General features: G+C 37.3%; 1 protein-coding gene across 15 annotated transcripts; it reads left to right on the top strand.

Moving 5' to 3' along the window:
• The first annotated feature begins 378 nt into the window (after window positions 1-378).
• LOC141389257 (uncharacterized) lies at window positions 379-19,269 on the top strand. 15 transcript variants are annotated; one of them, XM_073960541.1, is made up of 7 exons: window positions 379-488; window positions 7,686-7,727; window positions 17,120-17,553; window positions 17,629-17,773; window positions 17,836-17,952; window positions 18,018-18,954; window positions 19,019-19,269. In XM_073960541.1, the coding sequence occupies exons 3-7, from the start codon at window positions 17,539-17,541 to the stop codon at window positions 19,029-19,031; spliced, it is 1,227 nt and encodes a 408-aa protein (XP_073816642.1). In that variant the 5' UTR covers window positions 379-488; window positions 7,686-7,727; window positions 17,120-17,538; the 3' UTR covers window positions 19,032-19,269. The 15 variants fall into 15 exon arrangements, with proteins under 15 accessions (XP_073816642.1, XP_073816632.1, XP_073816640.1 ...); XM_073960531.1 differs by having other exon boundaries at window positions 380-488; window positions 7,462-7,727; XM_073960539.1 differs by having other exon boundaries at window positions 386-652; window positions 7,374-7,727; window positions 17,149-17,553.
• Window positions 19,270-23,654: the final 4,385 nt, after the last annotated feature.

Raw genomic sequence — 23,654 nt, forward strand, 5'->3', positions numbered from 1 at the left:
TTTGATTTTTCTCATCTTCTTCGAGCATGGTTAAAAAATTGTCCAAGAATTTCAACAGAAAATCCACATCTTATTATTATTGCTAGCTATATGTCTACATAAACATTTGTTCGAAATAAAAAACGCCTACCTTCTTACAGAAATAACATTACTTTTTGTGTAATAAAAGAACAATTTATAGAACAGAAAACCAGTTATTCTACCCTTAGATTAGATATTATGAATACAAGTTATTTAAGAAATGCTATTTTTGCTTTGACATTGATCGTAACTAATTGCGCCACAGATAGATCGATCAGCTGTAAATAATGAATAGATGACGTTATGGCAAAACTGTATCGGGCAGCCAACCAACCAGTAAACCATTCGTTAACAAGTGTATTTCAGTACGATTGACCTCGAGCAAGTTAACACTTTGTTGGTGGCCATAGGGCACGCAATTCCAATACAAGTTCTACAAGTTGTTTCGTTCTCCCTCTCAACAAAAGGTATTACAACAAAGCAATTACAATAAACGGTGGCATTTTGTCGTTTTTGCCTCTGCTTTTGTGGCTTGGGGAAACAAGTGTATTGAATGAAACTTGAATATCTCGCGTGTTAGATTGAATTGAATTTGCAGACAATAATTTGTCATATATTAGATTGCCTTAAGGTAAATAAGTGTGACTTTTTCACTTATAAAAATCTAGATAATGAAATTAAAATCGAAGATGCAATAATAAAATGGTTGAGATTATTTTTCATATAATTAAAACGTTTAACTTAAACTTGACTTGATTTTCAAACGGGGTTTTAAAAATAAATGTACGTCAATCATCTCTTTTGTGCGTTCAATGTCTTGAAGAACGTTAAAAAGAATATTCATCAAGAAGCATATAAAACATAAATATTGTTTACCAAGGAACTCTAATACACATTTACGTTTGACTGATAATCTGAAAAATATTTCTGTAAAGTAGAAAAAAATCTTACTGAAGTTATTTATTGAATGTGTTGTTGTGACAGGTAGTGGTCAGTTTCAAGTTCATGCCAGAATGCATAACTCGTTCAAATTGAATGCAAACATTGCAAAAAATGTGCAATGAGCGAACTTCTGTTAACCGCTAACACCTTAAGGAAGATGAAGTGCTTTGAATGTGAAGTCGAAACGTTTTTGTGGTTAAACAAGTCGAATATTATTTACTCTATTGCTGTGGAATATTGTAACGTAAAGTTCTGGCCAGAAGTAATAAATTCTACATGTATTTTACATATGACTCACATTTTTGGGCTGTCAAAATTTTTCTCTCATCACCACTTTTTCAGAAAAGTAAAGGAACAAAAAACAAGTAAAACAGTATCAGTTGGCTTTGCCGACAGAGATATACCCTCAGCCTATGTGAAGTGAAACTTTCATCTACGGACATATCGGCACAATTGTTGAACTTTTGTAGGGGATATCAGCCATTTTAGAAGCTAAACCAAATTTGGTTCAAGGGATATCGTGCATTTTTTAAATATTGGAGGGAAGTACAGGAAGTTGTTGCCAATCTTCGAACTGAAACTAAGTTTGGACACCTTTTGGTCTGTTTTCTCAAGAAGTATGGATTTGCCCCTGAAAAAACATAATAATTGAGGCAGCGAATGCAAGTTGCTTCAACAGAAATCAAAGTGATTCGAGAGCAGGTCTTAAAGTGGACTTATCCGAAATTTTGTGGGGGAGGTACCCGAAGGAATGTACAAATATAGTCCATATTCAAAACTGATATACATACGGCAGATATATGAGGATGTGTAAAGTGTGGACCAAATCGGTAGCTCCCTTCAAGAGTTATCGTGCGCACAATTTTTCCGAACATTTTTGAACTTTTGTGGGGGAGGTACTTGAAGGAGTGGATCAATATGGGCTATCTTCGAACTTAAACTAAGTTAGGAAAAAATATTACGAAGGCCAAATTTTGGACGGAATCAACAGATCCATTCGGGAGTTATCTTGCGCTCCAACCACAACACACAGTGTCATAGGGGGTTTTTTGACTTGCCCCTTATGAAACTTATACCGTCGTATGGGGGCAGAGAGCAATAACTTGTACTTACAGGGGCAAGTTCATACTTTCTTAGAAAATGACCCGACATCTGTAAAAAAACCTTACGGCCACCATGTGTAGTGGCTGGGAACGGGATATTGCATTGGTCCAAACTTTGCATATCGTAATATTTCTGCGAATTTTAGATAAGCTTCGAAAATGAGGATCTGTTCACTCCTTCGGATACCGCTCTTTCTAAAGTTCAAACAATTTCCTCCCAATCCAGTTAATACTTTTAATGCCCTAAAGCTTTAGGCTAATGGTACGATAGAAATGTGCCCAATTACGTATCTTCTGACGCAATCAGAATTTGGTTCCCGATTTTGTAAATTCTAATATGTATACCCTCAGCATTTATGCTTTCATACGGTCGAAATGTGCCTCACCTAAATAATGGTTTTAGACCCCAAGTATGTTTGGACAAAATTAGTTTCAGACAATTTGGAGTTGATTTATCCATGTCCGTCCGTCTGTCTGGCTGGCTGGCTGGAGCGCACTATAACTCTCGAACGGATCAACCGATTCGGTGCAAAATTTGGCTTTCGTAATAGTTTGTCCAAATTTAGTTTAAGTTCGAAGATGTATTATATCGGCCCACTCCTTCCTGTAACTCCCCCACAAAAGTTCGAAAATCTTTGAACAATTTGTGCGCACGATAACTATTAAAGGTAGTAACCGATTTGATCCATACTTTGCACATCGTGACATTTCTACCAGACTTTTATGAGGTTCCAAGGAGTGAACCAATCCTTCGGGTACTTCCTACACAAAAAGTTCAGTTTAGGTCCTGCTTTCGAATCGCTTTGATTTTTGTTGTAACAACTTGTATTCACTGCCCTCATATGACGGCACAAGTTTCATTCTTCCTGAGAAAATAGCCTGATAGTAGCAAAAAACGGTTTTTACACTGTGTGTAGTGGTTGGAGCGCAAGATTTTGTCCATACTTTACACATCCTAATATATCTACCAGATACAGAGCACGTTCTAATATGGACTATATTTGTCCACTCCTTTGTGTACCTCCCACACAAAATTTCGGATAAGTTCCTTTTAAGACCTGCTCTCGAATCACATTGATTTTTGTTGAAGCAACTTGCATTCGCTGCCTTCATTACGACAGTAAAATATTTTCAGGGGCAAGTCCACACTTCTTGACAAAAGAGCCCGATAGGTCTAAAAAACCCTTATGGCAACATATGTAGTGGCTGGAAAGCACGATAACTCTCGAACTGATCAACCAATTTGGTCTAAAATTTGGCTTCGTTATATTTTGTCCAAACTTAGTTTCAGTTCGAAGACGGGCAATACCGATGACCCACTGAATTGATTAGTTGGCGTGATATAAATAAATCGCGATTTAAGTTGACATTTTTAGGAGTTGTGTAGGTTTTCGCGATTTTTCTTAGAAACCGCAATTTCTATCAAATTAGGACTAAAACAAATGTTGTAGCCATGAAAATTCTCTACAAGATTGACCTTTATGGTATTCTCGTCGGTTTTACCATTTTTGAGATATAGAAGTTCAAATTGGGACAATTGAAATTCAATTCAATTCCGTATCGCCCCCTTATAAAACAATGTCATGACTGCAAATTCCCAACTTAAACTTATATATCTAAACAAATGTTACAACTTAGGATAAGATACTTAAGCCAGTCTTGTGGAGAATTTTCACAGCTTTCAGATTTTCTCAGGTCCCATATCGATAAGACTTACCGTATTCAAGCAAAATCGCGAAACCCTAACAAAAAACCCTAAAAATGTAAACTGAGCTTCTATATCTCAAAAATGGTACAGACTGGGAAAAAATGATAAACGTCAATCCTCTAGAGAATTTTCACAGCTACAACATTTTCTTTAGCTCCATTTCGATTGGACTTGCGGTTTCCAAGAAAAATCGTGAAAACCTAAAAAACACCTAAAAATGTGAATTTTGACCGCGATTTATTTAAAAATCCCTACAGCGATTTTGTCTTGTTTTTGGATTTTTCTCATCTATGAACAATGCTGTTTCAGAATTCACAAAAACTTTCCCTGTGTAAGCGGTTTTCATCAAAAGTTAGTTAAGGCGCACCCTCCATGACATTGTTTTATAAGGGGGCGATACAGTTAGTGCATTGTCCCAATTTGAACTTCTATATCTCAAAAATGGTAAAAACTACGAAAAAACCATAAAGGTTGATCTTGTAGAGAATTTTCATAGCTACATCATTTTTCTTAGTCCCATTTTGATAGGACTTGCGGTTTCTAAGCAAAATCGTGAAAACCTAAACAACCCCTAAAAATTTCAACTTAAATCGCGATTTATTGAAAAAGCGCTCCGGCGATTTTTTTTGCTTTTTGATTGTTCTCATCTATAAACATTGTAGTTTCAGAATCCGCAAAAACTTCCGAGGTGTAAGCACCTTCCATTTAAAATTGTTTCAAGAGCACCGTGCCTACTCTGCAATACTTTTGAACTTTAATCCTAATCAAATGTCTAAAAAAGGCCACAAAATTCTGAAAAGACCCTAAATACATTCGAACGTTCCGTTGATGAAAGTTTCAATTCACATCTCTGTCGGCAAAGCTTTTTTACTTGTTTCACCAAACTTAAAGTTCGAAAGTGGCCCTTATCGGTTCATTCCTTCTATACCTCCCCCACAAAAGTTCAAAAATTTTCGCCAAAACGGTGCGATCCGATTTGGTTCAATGAGAGAGATCAGATCCGAAGATGGACTATATAGGACCACTTCTTTGTGCAGCTTCCACAGTTTAAGGACACGCCTCGGCACATATTAAGACCGTACAAGTTTTTTTCGGGGGCAAATTCATACTTCCTCCACAGCTCAAAAAACCCCGTCTGCAACTACATAAATGGGTTAGCGCGATATTTTTTCTAATAAACCTATTTTTTGGGTACAATATTTACAATATCCTTTTAAGGGTGTTGGTACCCCGCGATATTTTAGTTTTCGGCGGTCCGGATGATATAAATCAGAGATCGTGAAAATCCATCCACTAAATCGGCGAAAACGTATACTGCAAAAGTTGAAAAATTTGCGAAAAATGTTTTTGAAAATATCGCGGATTGATTCGCGTTTTCTGTTGATCGTTTCGCGTTTTTGCGGAAACAGAGGATTAAAAAGTTAAGCGGAAGGGAAACTGTATCCGATTTATACCAAAAATACTGAGTGATGCTACATCCACGGTTGCTGATGGATTTTATTAAAATAGGTTTAGATCCATGTATTTTTCACGGTTGATAGTGAAATCGGATGCGCATAAAAAGTGTGTGCACTTTATGCAAATTATTAGCGCTATACAATTTTTTGCACATTAAACTGCAGACGATGCTACATCGCCGCCGCCAAAGTAAATCTTGGTAAATGTTTACAAATGAAAAGAAAACAATTCACTGTTTCGGGAAACCGCATGCGCATCAAGTGATTTTGAGGATTTCGCGATTTACACGCATTTCAAAATGTATATTACCCGATACAGTTTTCCTTCAAAATCATTCCCCATTGATAGGTACCCAAACGTTATATGAACATCTTCCCTATCTTCCTCAAGATGTTAGTGTGTATTCGGAAAGTGATTACAATGATAAATGTGCGTTTTCGCGTGAATTTTACCTCAACTAAATGAATAACTCCGACCTAGTTTTCCTACATTTTGTTCAACTAACTCACAAAATAAATTTGAAACAAGTAAAAAAGCGTTAAGTTCGGCCGGGCCGAACTTTTCATACCCTCCACCATAAAATATTCATTCCTGTCCCCAGCTTTAAGTGAGTACGTTAAAATGTCAGATAATGTACATAAAATGCTTCATTCGGAAGGCCTTTTTTATGGTGCCTATATCTAACTGTTGACAATTTTTGGTGGGCTAGAAATTGGGAGGTACTGTTATATAGGGGTTATAATAAAACATGGGCCTATGTTGACAGTTTTTGATAAGAGCCTTTAATGTCAAATAACTCCTAATTCGGTTAAAAAATTTAGCTAGAATCCTCAAAATATCGAAAATCGGTACATAACGTGGGAACTTCAAATGTCATTAACAGCTAGTTCGGAGGTATCTGGGCTATACGAAAATTTGAACTTAAATGAACAATTTTTGTTGCAGAATTTTTGTTGACTTTTAAATTTCAAATTACAGAAAGTTCGTCAAACAAATAAAGCTAATGTACGGAAAATCGGGAGGTTTGTTTTGGGGCTATACAAAAACATGGACCTACGTACGGTTAAACATTTTAAGTAAAATCCTCAAAGTACCGAAAATTGGGAAGTATCGTTATATTGGGGCTATGTTGAAAATTGTTGATGCAGATGTGTGGTGACCACTACAACCTTCAAATGTCAAATTACAGTTAGTTCTGTTAAAAATTGTAGCTAAAATTGCCAAATTACTGAAAATTTGGAGGTACCGTTACATGGGAGCTATATCCGAACATGGACCTATGTTGACAATTTTGATGGAGAGGTGTTGTGACCACTAAGAACTTCAAATGTCAAATTACTGCTAGTTCGGTTTAATATTGTAGCTAAAATCATCAAATTACTGAAAATCGGGAGGTACCGTTATATGGGGGCTTTCTTGACAATTTTTGGTGGAGAGGTGTGGTGACCAATAAGAATTTCAAATGTCAAATGTTCAAATTACAGATAATTCGGTTAAAACTTGTTGGTAAAATTCTCAAAATACCTGAAATCGGGCGGTAACTAGTTATATAAGTTTATTGACATTTAAGAACCTGTGAGTTTCGTTTGCACTAGTTTGCCTTTCCTTAAATTCTTCAACCTGATATTCCACTTTGTACATTTTACATGTTTCAATCGAGTGGGCTGTTAGGAAATAAACAAATTGAAAATAGACTTTTTGAAAAAAAAATATTGTCGAACATTCGATTTTTGGCTTTTGCCCGGACAAGAACACATAAAATAAATATTAAAGAAAGGAAAAAATATTATATTCCTCTAAAGGAAATTGTGAAAATCCCTTGAGAAGGAAATCCTTGTATATTCAAATTGTGTTCTAAGGATTGGCAATTTTAATATCCTTTGAATGGGACTCCTGCTTATTAATTTGTAAATGGAAATCGGAACAACTCATTTAAAACGCTCATAGAACGAATTCTTCAGTCACTCAAAATTTGGAGAAGATTTTTCAAGAAATTATATACGAATTTTGCAATTTATCAGTGAAGGCAGGACGAATCCTTAAAAATAAGTTAAAGATTTGGAATTTTGTGTGATTTTGCGATTTTTCAATGTTGGCTGCCCTACAATTGTTGAAATATTAATATTCCTAATATCCTGAAGATCGAACATTTGAAGAACATCTAGTTTCAGGACTAACCCAAACCAAAAGCTCTATAACAACAACAATTTAATTTAATTTGGATATCAGATCATAACATCCTTTCTGTACTGGTCATATCATCCTCTGTCCTTCGAGGCACAATTTTGGAACCCATGAATTAAATCTTTGTATGGAGAACGCAGTTTTTATTACACGTTAAGAATCAACACACAGTTTTACATTTGTCTTATCCCAAATACTTGAATTTCATCTAAACGGGCGATGCAATTTGAATATTAATTAACTTTTCCATCCCGCAATTTCGACCAAAGAACCATTATCCTCAGGCCTGATGACAACGGTGATCTTTATTGGTAAGTCGACTATATAAATCAATATATATTCTCATTGTATTTGCTCGTTCACCCTGCAAGACACTTTATTACATACATTATTTATTTTGTATGACCACCGGTCAGAATAATCACTAATACCCATACTCATATTCTATTTGTCACACAATTAATATAAGTTTTACACTTAATATTAACTGTACAATCATTTTGTTTTCTTTTAACTCTATATATATATTAACTCCGTATTAAATCTATACCATCGAACGAATGGTTTTCATTTTGTTTTCAATCAACATTGTATCTGCTAATCATATTATTTTCGCGATCAAAAATACTTGTTAACACCATTGCAACTTACTTTTTGTTATTTTATTGTTAAAAATATAATTGATTATGAATTTTAACTAAACTAATTCGCTTTTTCGCACGAAAGATGAAAGGGAATTCATAAGGGATCACTATAACTGGATCTAAAGAGTTATGAACTTCTTTAGAATGGTTGGGTGGGCGGTGGAACCGCTAGTGGCTGACTGATACCTTAGGTCACGTCTTTTCTTACGTCACTCCTCTTACTCCTTTTCTTACACTTCCCCAACTTCATTTATTTCAGGGGAAATACTCCCCTTAAAAAGAGCTACCTTATTTGAATTTTACTTTATGTAAGCGGACCCGAATGCTATTATCCGAGGAAAACAACCCCCCCATGACTGAGCACGGCTGGGGCGAGAAGGTAGCCACTTCCTCCGGAAATAGGACCAGGTAGGGTGGGTCGTTACAAACCCTAAATGTCAATTGATAGCTAAATCGGTCTGAAAATGTAGATAAAAACGTCAAAATGCCGTAAATCGGGGGTACCGTTATATGGGGGCTATACCAAAACGTGGACCTAGGTCCACAACTTTTGTTATATAAGTTTAGTTACACTTAAGAACCCTAAATGTCAAATTATAGCTATATCGGTCTGAAAATGTAGCTAAAAACGTCAAAATACCGTAAATCGGGGGGTACCGTTATATGGGGGCTATACCAAAACGTGGACCTATGTCCACAAGTTTTGTCACATAAGTTTATTGACATTTAAGAACTTCAAATGTCAAATTATAGCTTCATCGGTCTGAAAATGTAGCTAAAAACGTCAAAATACCGTAAATCGGGGGGTACCGTTATATGGGGGCTATACCAAAACGTGGACCTATGTCCACAACTTTTGTTATATAAGTTTATTGATACTTAAGAACCCTAAATGTCAAATTATAGCTACATCGGTCTGAAAATGTAGCTAAAAACGTCAAAATACCGCAAATCGGGGGGTACCGTTATATGGGTGCTATAGCAAAACGTGGACCTATGTCGACAACTTCTAATATATAAGTTTATTGACATTTAAGAACTTCAAATGTCAAATTATAGCTAAATCGGTGTAAAAATGTAGCTAAAAACGTCAAAATACCGCAAATCGGGGGGTACCGTTATATGGGGGCTATACCAAAACGTGGACCTATGTCCACAACTTTTGTTATATAAGTTTATTGATACTTAAGAACCCTAAATGTCAAATTATAGCCAAATCGGTCTGAAAATGTAGCTAAAAACGTCAAAATACCGTAAATCGGGGGGTACCGTTATATGGGGGCTATACCAAAACGTGGACCGATATAGCCCATCATCGAACTTGACCTGCCTGCAAACAAAAGACACATTTTTCCAAAATTTCAGCGTCCTATCTCCATTTTTGTGGATGCTAGAGTGATTACCACAGACGGACGGACGGACGGACGTGCTCAGATCGACTTAGAATTTTACCCTGATCAAGAATATATATACTTTATAGGGTCGCAAATGAGTATTTCAATGCGTTACAAACGGAAAAACAAACTTAATATACCCTCCATACTATGGTGGAGGGTATAAAAAAAACAATATTTTTCTTACAAAATTTGTTCAGTACATTTTTTGTTTTTGCTATAATATGCGAACCGCTAAACAGATTTGTAAAGTTTTGGTTTCATTTGAATCTTCGCGATGTTTAGATAATGTACAGATTAGATTAAAATATATTTAAGATGCATAAATAGCTTGAAATTTATTAAAACATGTTACAATCTATTATTTTTTAATTCTTTCTTATTTTCCGCGAAAATTTACATATTTTTCATTAAAGTTATGGGACCTCAGTAATCATGTAGTATGTAGGGAGTCATTAATTTACAATGTTTCTCAATATAATGAGTAGCACTTTTTTAAGATTTTTTTCTTATTATCAGAATTGAAACCGCTATAACTTTTACGCACAATAACCGAAATTAGTATCTCGAACAGATTTGAGAATGGGATTTTTTCTCAATTTGAATTTTTTTCGATGGAAAACTAAACAAAATGTCTTTCCTCACATACTTTTTTTACTTCCTAAAAGGTATAAGTTACTTCTTTAACTAATCGATCCATGATGAGAATGTCGTCGATATAAGCAAGTAAAATGTGGATATTTATGTATAATATATTATTCTGTCATTTTATTTAGCTTTTGCAAGTTATATGACTTTTTCCAGGAAGATGTTGAAAAGGTAGTTACAAATTGTTCTGAGAGGTTATTTTTTCTTGGGTCTATGATGAAATGAAAAAATTCCAACAGAGAATTGTCGGTACAGGTCCACTTTTTGATATAACCCCATAGGAAGGTACCGCACGATGTTGATAATTTTGAAGATTTTATCCGCATTATCAAACTGAAATGGCTGAAATTTTGCATTTAGTCTTTGATGGGGGTACTTTTTGATATAGCCCCCATAGAAAGGTACCCCCGATTTTCGGTATTTTTAAAATTTTACACACATGAAATCTGATTTGAATATACATAATTTATGGTGGATGGTGTAATAAGAGTTCAAAATCACCCCACTTTTCGGTAATTAAAACTCGTATTTAACAGTTTGTTTGGAGACGCATCACTGCATTAATTTTGCTACTTCCACCTGTATCGTTGGAACCGTAGGACGGGCTTTCTCATTTTCTAATTTCTTATCTGCTATGCCGTGATCAATTTCAAGTGATATTTGATCTTATTTATCAAAATGTTTCCCATAATCATTTTTTTAATTTGAACCAAACTTAAAAAAGCTTAGTTCCCGAATTGGCATATTTCCTAAAAATTGCTTTAAAACCAAAAGTCGCAGGAAGTCGCAGGAAAAATTTTCAGATATTATTCTAGACAAGATACGTAAAAAATTAAAAAAATAATTAAATTAAAATAAATAATAATTAATTAAATAATTTCTATACTAAACCCCTATTTTAATGAAGAATTTAGAAAAAATGGTCCTTACATTTATTTACCCCGAAATATCTAAACTAAAAGAACTGATGGGTTACAAAACTATTTAATTTATTTAAATACTATTACGGTATATCAGAAATACAAAAGATTCCATAATAACATATTCACAGAATCGCAATTTTATAGCTAAAAAAGGTCATCGTTAACATTGTAAAAATACCAATTTTAAATGTACAGTTATTCCGTTCTGACTATTTATATTTACACTAGCTGAACCCGATGCGCTTCGCTACCCCGAATAAGGTAAAATATATTTTGATATATTTATTTGTAGGCCAATTTTCGTCACACGTGTTTGGTCCATCAAATACTTGAAATCGGACGATAATATATTTGGGAGCTATATCCAAATCTGAACCGATTTCAATATAAATTGGCAAATTTATTTCTAGGCTCAATTTCGTCACGCATTCCAAATTTCATTGAAATTGGACATACATATCGTGTTTAATGCATAAAATACATGAAATCGGCCGAAAATATATTTGGGAGCTATATCCAAATCTGAACCGATTTAAATATAATTTGTGAAATTTATTTCTAGACCAAAATCCTTCACACATCCAAAATTTGGGGACATTATCTGTTACCATTCTATAGATATTTGCATAAAAATCTAAATTTTTGGAGGTACATCCGATGCTGATGCTATATCTCCGGACCAACGCGGAATTTCAGAAATTTTAGTAGTCTATGTTACTTTCAGGCCGTGTAGTGATATACTCAGAAATTTTCAGGAAGATCGGTTCAGCGGTTTTTGAGTCCATAAACTTCAAACAAACAAACAAACATACAAACAAACGTACAAACATTTTTCTACTTTATATATATAGATATTACATATGCCATTGAAAACAGTCAACACTGTAGTTCAATACTGTACTAGAGTTTCATAGTTTCCTTCAAGTCAATTTTTTGATTTTCTGCACGCTAGATCGGTATTTTTCCCACGGTGCCTTATAGGTATTAAGATGAGACTGGTACCTCATCATGTTATGACCGGCCAGGGCAGTTGATCAGTTTATACTACTTTAGCCTGATAATTGTTTATGTTAAAACAAGTCATCTATTAATATCAGTCTAAAGAAATTTTGAAATTTTTATAAATTAGCATGAAGGTCCGGTTTTTCGGTGTCTGATCGTTGTAAGAAAATGTTGATATATAAAAATATCATATACGAGGTCTAGGACGAATATTTCGTGGTGTTACATAAATTTTTGGAGAGACAATAAGTAGCATGGGATAAAAGTGTGGTTCTCTACACAGAACCCATTATATATTAGGCAGTAGGCCCGTTATCTAGCAAACACTTTATTGCAATTTACATCAGAGGAAAGGTCAGTAGTTTTTTTTCCATATGTAGGCTACTTTGCGAAATATATATGTCCTCAAGGAATTAAAATATCGACCAAAAATAAAATTTGTATATTTTTCATACAAAAGTAATGGTCCATTTCACCCGGTGCAAAATTTCGTGACTATTGATGTATAATTGCGACTTCTAGCGAGTTTATTATCACACCACAAACAAATAACGGAATATATTAGGCTGTAACTCTGTTATCTGATCATGCACACCAACATAATTGGCATCAATTGAAAGGTCAAGCGTTCCACTTTCAAGTATATCTCACTTGTCCGGAATGTCACTTCCAGGAATTAAGAGATTTCACCCGCTAAATATTTCACGATCATCACCAATAAGAATAGGGATCTATTCTGATCTGAACCCGACCTCCATACAAAATTTCGTGACGATCGGTCCATAATTGCGGCCTGGAGCGTGTTTACAATTTATTATGGACAGACGGTCGGACGGACACACACCTCCAAATCGTTTTATCTCGTCGAGATATGAAGATTGGTGTACCACATTGGGGGTCTCCTACGAATATTTCGCGGTGTTACTTGAATTTTTACCAAAACAAACTTATAATACCCTTTTCGACATTGTGGTATAGGGTATAAATACACTCCACGTCAGTAGAATAGAACACCTAAATTTTTGTTAATGTTAGCTTATTTATCCCAAAACGAATGCATCTGCGTTTTTAATCTTGTGGGGATTTAAAGACTATGATGTTCCGTATCAAACACAGAAAAAATATGTTTCTAGCTCTTCGCGAAATGATTTTCTGATCAATTTTCCGATAGTACTATGAAAAATAGGCATTTATTTTTGGTCATCAGGATAGAACAGTCACTTTATTTTCGCGAATTTTTGAGATATTAACGTCGAATTTTTTTTCAGTCGATAAAGCAAGGCTTTCTAATCATTTTTCCAAAAGAAAACCTATAAATTATTCCGCGGACACCGAAATAACAGCGTTAAAGCGTTTAAATTGACAGATATTTGAAACATCTCGGAATATCAATAGGAGTCGCGCAGTTATGTCATATTTCTTCACAATAATATAGAATATGACACAGACGACTTTGACGGATACAATCGAATGCTTCGGATGCTGATAAGATGGAACATTTTCAAAATAATTATGAAAAACGTCAAAATTTCTTATAAATACCTTGATGTTTTGTTCAATAAAACGGGTTTTCCGCGAAGAATTCTGCCGTTTAAAGGTTCGGAAATATGCTCCAGATTTGGAGGAAGATAATCTGATACGAAAATAACCGTTATTTTAATACACTGAGGGAAATATTAGTACTTTTTAAAACAACATACGAAACCTAAAAAAACTACTAATTCGTAAAATCCGGTATAGAGAGCATAAACGGGTCCATTTATATTGGAGCATAACACTCTTGAGAACAGTCGCGGACACCGAAAAAAGAACACATATAAAACTCGAAGTCCAAAGGGTGTGTTCAATTTGAAAAATGTGCTACAATTTCCTTCAATGTATAAAAATAGCGGTTGTTTTCATATCAGATTATTTTCCTCTAAGTCTGGAGCATATTTCCAAACCTTAAAACGGCAGACTTTTTCGCGAAAAACCCATTTTGTTGAACAAACCATCATGGTTTTTATAAGAAATTTTGACGTTTTTCATAATAATTTTGAAAATGTTCCATTTTATCAGCATCCGAAGCCCTCGATTGTATCCGTCGAGGTTGTCAGTGTCATATTCTATATTATTGTGAAGAAATATGACATAACTGCGCGACTCCTATTGTTATTCCGACATGTTTCAAATATCTGTCAATTTAAACCATTTAACGCTGTTATTTGGGTGTCCGCGGAATAATTTATAGGTTTTCTTTGGTGAAAAATTATTAGAAAGCCTTGCTTTATCGACTGAAAGAAAATTCGGCGTTAATATCTCAAAAATTCGCGAAAATAAAGTGACTGTTCTATCCTGATGACCAAAAATGAATGCCTATTTTTCATAGTACTATCGGAAAATTGATCAGAAAATCATTTCGCGAAGAGCTAGAAACATATTTTTTTCTGTGTTTGATACGGAACATCATAGTCTTTAAATCCCCACAAGATTAAAAACGCAGATGCATTCGTTTTGGGATAAATAAGCTAACATTAACAAAAATTTAGGTGTTCTATTCTACTGACGTGGAGTGTATTTGATATATATTGCAAATACATATTTCATTTATTTGGCGACTTATATTGGAATTTGATGGAGATTATTTTTGTCTTTGACGTCTTCTACCTAGAATGAAGTTTTGTGGGACAGAACTTAATAAACTCAGATAAAGTACAACAATAACCCTAAAACGTGATTTTTCTTTTGGCAGATTCCTGGCGTTTACATACGATTTAGAGTTTTGGTGTATTCGGGGACCTATAGTAAAATTTTATGACAAATAATTTTGTATTATAATTTCAGCTGATACGGTCACATTTTAAAAGAGTTTTTAAACGTTTTTATAAAAGGGACCAAAAAGACCACTTTAGTGACTCGCATGAAGGTTAATTAGTTTCATAAAAAGATACCTCGCATTGTTGTCAGTAATATTGCCAAAGACACTTTATACCTAAAATGCAAGGATTCCAAGGAATCTGATGTCGAATATTTCAAAACCTGTCACGCCTATTTAGGTTACTTCCCTACGTAAACTTTCAAAACGCCGATACAAGTGTCTTCTTTTTTCAGTCCTCCTTTAATAATCTAGTCGAATTGTCTTGTAATTATATTTTGTGTTGTACGGTGTAATTTTTATACACTTAGCATTTATGCTAACGAGCAAAATGTGCCTCATCGAAATAATGGATTAGACTCCAAGTATGTTTGGACGAAATCCTTTTCAGACAATTTGGAGTCGATTTAGCAATGTCCGTCTGTCTGGCTGGCTGCTGCGCACGATAACTCTCGAACGGATCAACCGATTCGGTCCAAATTTTGGCTTTCGTAATATTTTGTCCAAACATAGTTTAAGTTCGAAAATGGGTTATATCGGTCCACTCCTTCCGGTACCTCCCCCACAAAAGTTCGAAAATGTTCGGAACAATTGTGCGCACGATAACTCTTGAAGGTAGTAACCGATTTGGTCCATACTTTGCACATCGTGAAATTTCTACCAGACTTAGATGAGGTTCCAATATGGACTCAATCGGTCCACTTCTTCAGGTACCTCCCACACAAAATTTCGGAAAAGTTCAGTTTAGGACCTGCGCTCGAATCGCTGCTCCCATACGATGGTACAAGATTCATCAGGGGCAAGTCCATACTTCCTGAGAAAATAGCCTGAAAGGTACAAAAAAACCCCTGTGACACCGTGTGTAGTGGTTGGAGCGCAAGATAACTATCGAAGGGATCTGCCGATTCGGTCCAAAATTACGCCTTCGCAAACTTAGTTTAAGTTCGAAATAAGCCATATCGGTCCACTTCTTCAGGTACCTCCCCCACAAAAGTTCAAAAATGTTCGAAAAAATTGTGCGCACGATAACTCTTGATGGGAGTGACCGATTAGGTCCATACTTTACACATCCTAATATATCTACCATATATAGATCAGGTTGGAATATGGACTATATTTGCTTTGTTCAGTCCTTCGGTATATCCCACACAACATTTTGGATAAATTCACTTTAAGACCTGTTCTCGAATCACTTTGATTTTTGTTGACGCATCTAGCATTCTCTCTCTCAATTACGACAGTAAACGTTTTTTCAGGGGAAAGTCCATACTTCTTGAGAAAACAGCCCGAAAGGAGTAAAAAAAACCCCTATGGCACCATATGTAGTGGCTGTAGAGCACGAACCGAAAACTACGTTCCTCCACACTTTGGATATCGTAATATTTCTTCGAACATGAGATGAAATTCGAAGGTAGTGCTTATAGGTCCGCAGCTTCCAGTACCTCTCCCACAAAAGTTCGAAAATATTCACTAAAATGATAAGCGTAATATCTCACAAAGCGTAGTTAAGGGTATGTTCGAGGATCGAGGAGTATGGTACAAAAGCCCTATCTATCGATATCCATATTTCTGTCAATTTTTTTTTTTTTTTTGAGAAAGTATTTCAATCCACACAGGCTGAGGGTATATATCTGTCGCCAAAGCCGACTGATACTTTTTACTTGTTTTTTTTTTAATTTTTTTTAAATGGAATGGAAATATGTACGTAGATTTCTACGCAACGGTAAGATTAGGGTGAAGGTACCGATTGGACTCTTTGGGGTTCTCTTTACAGCGATAAAATTTGAGCCATTCAAGAGCTTTAAATATCCTACTATGGAAAATCGTAATGTTTCTACCCAACGTAAATTATGTTTCAAGAAAGTCTCTATCACTTTTCTCCCAAAAGTTACAGTTTTTCTTCGGACATGTTGGTATCCATGTCGGTCCATTCTTGAGGTACCAACACCGCCATGTACTGGCGTAGGGAATAATAATAACGTTTCCAGCTAATATGTAATTTTGCTACACATGTATGTATGCCTGACTCCTTTAACCTAATGACCATAAAAGGTTTACGATAAAATTTGCATAGTTTATGCAAAACTAAGATTTATTTTCGAATAATAAAATATATATTAATTCCAATCTAGATTTTCACTTTCCTCTCCATGCAACTGCCTGCCCATGATTTATTATTTCAATTTAGTAAAACAGTTTTAAGTACAACCTGAAATACCACAATAACCAGTCTGCCAGTTCTGCCCACTGCCAATCCAATATTCTAGCAACAGCAACGACATATTTGATGGCGTCAGGTTAATCTCTATTGTTTTGACTCGTAACGTTAAATGGCTGAATGAATGAATGAACCAACGAACGAATTAAGGAATTGAGACACTAAGACCGCAAATAGTTCTGGCGAAAAACACTCTGCTGTGGTGGTGAACAACAAACACAAAGCAATAACGGCGACTGAATGCTCTAACATCGACCAACCTTCGATTCTATAAATTGCTTACCAATGGCCATAAAGAAATCATAGTTTTATTGATCTCCAAGTGTACACAACAACAGCGAAAGAACGAACGAACGTGCTCGGAACGGATTTAGTGTTCTTAAGTTATTCGATTTGATTTATTCCATAAAAGAAATTACATTTCAATGTTAACACAAAAATGAGGACATCATCGGTGAGCAAGCAAAGGATATGCGAGAAGATTATCGATGGAATGAATAATTACTATTCTCTTTAAATGGATTTGTAGGTTTTTCTTTTAACCGTTTTGGTGGCCCTTGGTTCAGTGAATGCCAGTCTAGTTCCACTTGGTGTAGTACCCTCAGGTCATTATGTGGTATTACCACAACATCCAAATGTAGTTGTTAGTGTGGCAAGTCCACCAGCCGGAGATGGTTGGTAAACATATGGAAAAAAGATAATGAATGAGAGAAATAACGATTTTCCCTTTTTATAGCAGCTGCAGCTGTAATTGATGCTGCTGTGGCAGTTGGTGATGCAGTTCAAAAGGCCGCAGATCAAGTTAACCAAGCTGTGGATGCCGCAGTTAATGCTCCCCCTCCAGTGCCAGATCGTAAGTTATTCTTCCTAAATTAAAATACCAGTGTAATTACGAAGTTAATTTTTTGGAATTTCCAGCAAATGCCGCTGTTGTTGATATCGTTGTTGCTGTTTCCGACGCAGCCCAACGTGTGGCTGATCAAGTCAACCAAGCTGTCGAAGCCGATGCCCTTGCCAATGCCGAAGCTGCCCAAAGAGTTGTGGAAGCTGTCCAAGCCCAAGCCGAAGCTGTTAATGCCCAAGTAGAAGCCTCAGCTGATGCAGCTGCTCGTGCTGTAGAAGCTGCTAAAGCTGAAACTGATAGGGTCAATGCAGCTGCTGCTGATGCTGCTGCAGCCACTGCCGAAGCCCTAAATGCAGCTGCCGCCGCTGCAGCAGCTTCTTCCGCAGAAGCTGCACATGGTGTTGCTGCTGCTGCTTCCTCTGAAGCTGTAGTTGTTGCCGTTGCCCCTCCTTCAGTGCCTGGTGCAAGTGGTAGCCCTGGACAACCAGGTGGTGCAGGTGGTCCTGGTGGTTTGGGTGGCCTTGGCGGTCTTCCCTCGGTTGTAGCTGGTGCTGGTGGAGCGGGCGGTCCAGGTGGTGCTGTTGGAGGCTCTGGAGGAGCTGGTGGTTTGGGTCCTGCTGGTGGTGGTGGAGCCGGAGGTGGTGGTGCTGCCGCTGGTGGTGGCGGAGGCGGTGGAGGAGGTGCTGGAGCTGGTCCTCTAGGTGGTGATGGTGGTGGCGGTGGTGGAGCCGGCGGTGCTGCTGGTAATAGTTGGGCATCTGGTGCAAGTGGTGGCAGCGGTGGTAATGGTGGTGGTTTACCTCTTAATCTGTGTGGTCCTGATGGTTTGGATGGCTTGGATGGTCCCCCAGGTCCTGAGGGATCTACAGGTGGTCGTGGCGGTAAAGGAGGCAAGGGTGGTTGTGTTGGCACAGGTGGTGGTGGAGGTGGTGCAGGCGGCGGTGGTGCTGCTCCCAAACCAGGACCACATCCAGCCCCTGTGTGGCCTGAACCAGTTGTTGTAAATGTGATGTAAGTTAGTGTTGCACAATGTGCAATAGTTCGTTAATATGCTATTCATTTTTGTTTCTTGCAGAGGTCATTGGTAATTCTGACCATTTCTGACTTGGCTTGGGAAGTACTCAAAATTGATCAGCTTATTTTAATTCTCTTTATATTTCTTCAATGCAGTGAAAAGAAGGTGCATACACATATACACACATACGTTTTTCTTTTATATATGTAATTACCAAACAATCGAGAAGTTACGCAAGAATTCTTTGAAGTTAAGTTAACCTTAGTTTAAGTCTAGTCAGTCATTAATAACCCCAGCCATTGATTATTGAATTTTCGACTTTGTTTTCTTTATCTTAAGTTTTCGTCTTTGCATGCATGAATATAAAAAGATATTCGAAATAAAAAAAATTGTCGTTAAATATTTGGGATGGGTTCTGTACACAGATCTCAAGAAGCATCTCTGTAAACAAATGTCAGAATATGGCAGAAAGATGGGCTGATTACTCCAAGGCGAAGCATCACAATTAATCTTGAAATTGTGTTTGGCTACTGTTGTTGTGGAAGTAGTGGTAATGAGAATTCTTATTCTTAAGGTCAGGCATTGAGTAGTGTGTCTAAAACACTACTAAATTTAGTTAACCGAATTTTTCAATTTTGGTTACAATTCTTGGTATTTGTATAAAAAAGGATGTCAAGACATAAAGGAAGTAGATACGTTATAAGTTATCGTTTACTTATCTAATATAATAATAACATCCCAGATGGGGCAAGGGAAACTTCTCTCACATCAATGGGTGTGTCCCGAATAAAATTAGCTCAATGATATGGGACTGAGGCAACATTTGCCCACATTTGAAGCACCGCGATCCTATTTTTTGAAATTTGTCGCGCCGATCAACACGGGATCCCACGAGAAAACCCCATTTTTGCCGCCAAGTGGTCATGAAATATAAAATGTTAGTTATTGGAATAAATGTCCAAGGTTGCCTCTATCTTACGGTATTTAACATGGCGGTCTTCTCTTCTTCTTTCTAGCACAACGGCCGTTTTTGGAGGACCCTCATGACCTTCGAGTGTCGGTTCATAGTGCTATAGAATGGTTTTTAAACTTGTACATATTTGGTATCCAACCTCAAAGTTGGAACAAGTGCCACACAAGTGAGCGCAAATAAAATTTATGTTCACTTGCTCTCAGTAAGCGCGCACTGCCTGTCTTACTTACTTACTTAGCTGGCCCATTACAGAACATTTGTTCTATAGGCCAAACTAAGAAGAGATATACATTCCTCTCTATTTGTTGCTTCGCACTCTGGAATACCACGCCTTTTCATCTCATCATCCACTTGTTTGCGCACTCTATTCCTTGGCCTGCCAATTCTGCGTGCACCGCCAAGCGGTCGGTATTTATACGCCTTTTTAGCGGGTTCATCATCGCTCATTCTTATGATATGGCCTAGCCAACGCAATCACTGCATCTCGATACGTTTAACAATATTGATGTCGTTGTATAGCAGATACAGTTTGTGGTTCATGCGACGTCGATATTCACCGTCAACGCAGATTGGTCTGTAGATCTTTTGAAGAATTTTTCTCTTAAACACACCAAGCACTGCCTTTTGACTGCTTGCGCAAGTACCCAGGCTTCGGAGCCATACATCAGCACTGGTAGTATCAGTGTTTTCAAGAGCGTTATTTTTGTTTGACGAGATGTGGCTTTGTTTTTAAACTGCTTACTTAAACCAAAGTAGCATCTGTTGGACAATACAATTCTTCTTTTTATTTTACAACTGATGTCGGTTGTTGTGTTTACGGAGGTACCGAGGTAGACGAAGTCTTTTACTACCTCAATATTATAGGAACCAACTTCCACAGTCGGTCCGAGCTCAATGGACGTTTACCGCCAGACCCACTTTAGCAGATTCTCCTTCGGCCTTTATAAAGGTATCAGTTACTTCTTTTACTGATCGGCCCATGATGTCTTTATCATCAGCATAAGCAAGTAACATGTGACTATTGGTGTAGATTGTGCCACTTCTTTTGACGTTTGCCTCTCGTATAACCTTTTCTAGCAGGATGTTGAAGAGTTCACACGAAAGGCTGTCTCCTTGTCTGAAACCTCTTTTGGTACCAAACTCTTCGGAGAGGTTCTTTCCTATTTTAACTGAGGACCTCGTGTCAGTTAAAGTCATGTTACAAAGCCGGATGAGCTTTGCGGGGATACCAAATTCAGACATGGCTTGGAATACCTTTGAACGCAGCGGGCTGTGGAAGGCTGCTTTATAATCGACAAAAAGGTGGTAGGTGTCGATCTGCATCTCTTGGGTCTTCTCCAGGATTTGCCGCAGGGTAAATATCTGGTCAATGGTGGACTTGTCATGTCTAAAGCCGCATTGGTATGGTCCAATTATCTCGTTGACCATACGCTTTAGTCGTTCGCACAATATCCCTGACACGATCTTGTAGGCAATAGGGAGCAGACTTATGCCCCTATAGTTAGAGCATATAGTCTTATATCCCTTCTTGTGGACGGGGCACAGGATACTCAGGTTCCAATCGTCGGGTACTCGTTCTTCCTGCCAGATGGTGCTAATTAGCTGATGAATACACCTTATCAGCGTGTCGCCTCCGGTTTTGAACAGCTCGGCTGGTAAGCCATCGGCCCCTGCCGCCTTATTATTCTTCAGCCGATTTATTGCTGTCTTTACCTCATCTTGGCTGGGCGGTATACATTCAATACCATCATTGGGACTGTGGTATCTTCGTCGTCTTCGCTGCTATTGGATACCAACAGTTTTGAAAAATGTTCTTTCCATATCCTGAGTACACTATCTGTATCAGTTACCAAATTACCTTGCTGGTCTCTACAGGAGGATGTGCCTGTACCAAAGCCATCAGTTTGATGCTTGACTCTTTGGTAGAATTTTGGACTTCATTCTGGCTCCTGTACATCTCGATTTTTTCACACTCCCGCTTTTCCATCTCTCTCTTTTTCCTGCGGAAAAGACGTTTCTTCTCTCTCCTTTTCTCCCTGTATTTCTCTCGTGCGCTACGCGTTCCTACGGATTGTAAAGTAGCCCTATATGCCGCATTTTTCTCTTCGGTGGCTGCACGACACTCCTGATCATACCATGGATTCCTTGGTGGAGGTCTCTGGTATCCAAGTATGGATTTTGCGGCTGTTTGCATAGAGTGGGCAATGCTTTGCCATTGCGCTGATATGTTATCGGGATGAGGAGTGCTTTGATTAAGCAATTGGGTTAGTTGAGTGGAATATGCTGTGGCTATCTGTTGTGATTGCAGCTTACCGATGTCTAACTTTCGTACTTTGTTTGCTACGTTTTCGTACTTTCTTTGCTACGTTTAAGCGGGTGCGTACCTTTGCTGCAACAAGGTAGTGGTCCGAGTCAATGTTTGCGCCTCGGAACGATCGTACATCCAACACGCTCGATGAATGTCTTCCATCTATCACAACATGATCAATTTGGTTTCTTGTTTTCTGATCTGGAGACAGCCAGGTGCCCTTATGAATATCGAGATGATTAAATCTGGTACTGCTAACTACCATGTTTTTTGCAGCTGCAAAGTCTATCAGCCTCATACCATTGTCAGATGTTTCATTGTGGAGACTGAATTTCCCGACTCTTGGGCCAAAGATATTCTCCTTTCCAATTTTGGCATTAAAATCGCCTAGAATGATTTTAATGTCATGGGCAGGGCAACGGTCATAAAATATATCTTTGGTCTGTTCGTCCTTTTCTTCAGTGGAAGCATGAGCGCAAATAAAGCTGATGTTGAAGAATTTTGCTTTTATTCGAATTGCAGCAAGTCTTTCATTCACTGGGGTGAAGCTGGATACCAGATGCTTTAGTCTCCGACAAACTACGAATCCACAACCAAACTCATGATTTGTGTCATGGCAGCTATAATACAGCGCGTCACCTTTAGGTGTTGTTGTGACGCCTTTCCCAATCCATCGTATTTCCTGTATGGCAGTAATATCAGTCTTGTACTTTTCAAGTACGTCTGCCAATGCGAAGACTGCACTTTCTCTATAAAGAGTGCGAACATTCCAGGTGCAGATTCGCAGATCATGGTCCTTAAAACGTTTGCGGGGTCCGTCAACTTTAGGGGTTTTTTTTTTTTTTTTTTGAAAGCGCACTGCCTTTGTTACCTTACATTTACATATCTGAATTCTAACAAAATTACGAATTCTAATAATAAAGCGAGTTGTAAATGCAGAGAACCAATCGCAGACCGTGATTGAATTGTTTGTCTTGTATTTAATTAGTAATTCTGTCCTTAGAATTCTCCCAATAACGCTGAGCCCTATAAATGTATTTAATGGCATAATGTTTGGGGAGTAGAATGTTGTGTGCGATATGTATGTACATTAGAGTGAAATTTTTTTAGAACTCCTACCCCCTAAAATGTTGATTTTTTTCTTCCTTTACTATTCCACTTGGGAACATAGGGCTTCAACAAGAGTTTTGTACAGAGGCTTATTGTGGCACAATGATTTTCAGTCATGGAATGATTTATTTTGTTTATGAAGTTCGTTCATCGTTGTTCTTCGCCATGTATTGCTGGAGCGTCGGCTGCCCTTCCATTCTTGGGCTGTCCTTGGAATGCTGTGTTGAGGTTTGCGCAGTGTGTGGTCTATCCAACTCCATTTCTTTCTTAATAATTACCACAATATAGGCTCTTCAATTGTCAAG

The sequence above is a fragment of the Musca autumnalis genome, unplaced genomic scaffold, assembly GCF_047663935.1.
Source record: "Musca autumnalis isolate F117 unplaced genomic scaffold, ASM4766393v1 scaffold_1, whole genome shotgun sequence".
NCBI lineage: Eukaryota > Metazoa > Arthropoda > Insecta > Diptera > Muscidae > Musca > Musca autumnalis.

Excerpts from the sequence above, each read along its gene's own strand:
- LOC141389257 (XM_073960541.1), top strand. Across the intron at positions 17,774-17,835 it reads AAGTCCACCAGCCGGAGATG|CAGCTGCAGCTGTAATTGAT; the intron begins GTTGGTAAACAT and ends CCCTTTTTATAG. Across the intron at positions 17,953-18,017 it reads TCCCCCTCCAGTGCCAGATC|CAAATGCCGCTGTTGTTGAT; the intron begins GTAAGTTATTCT and ends TGGAATTTCCAG.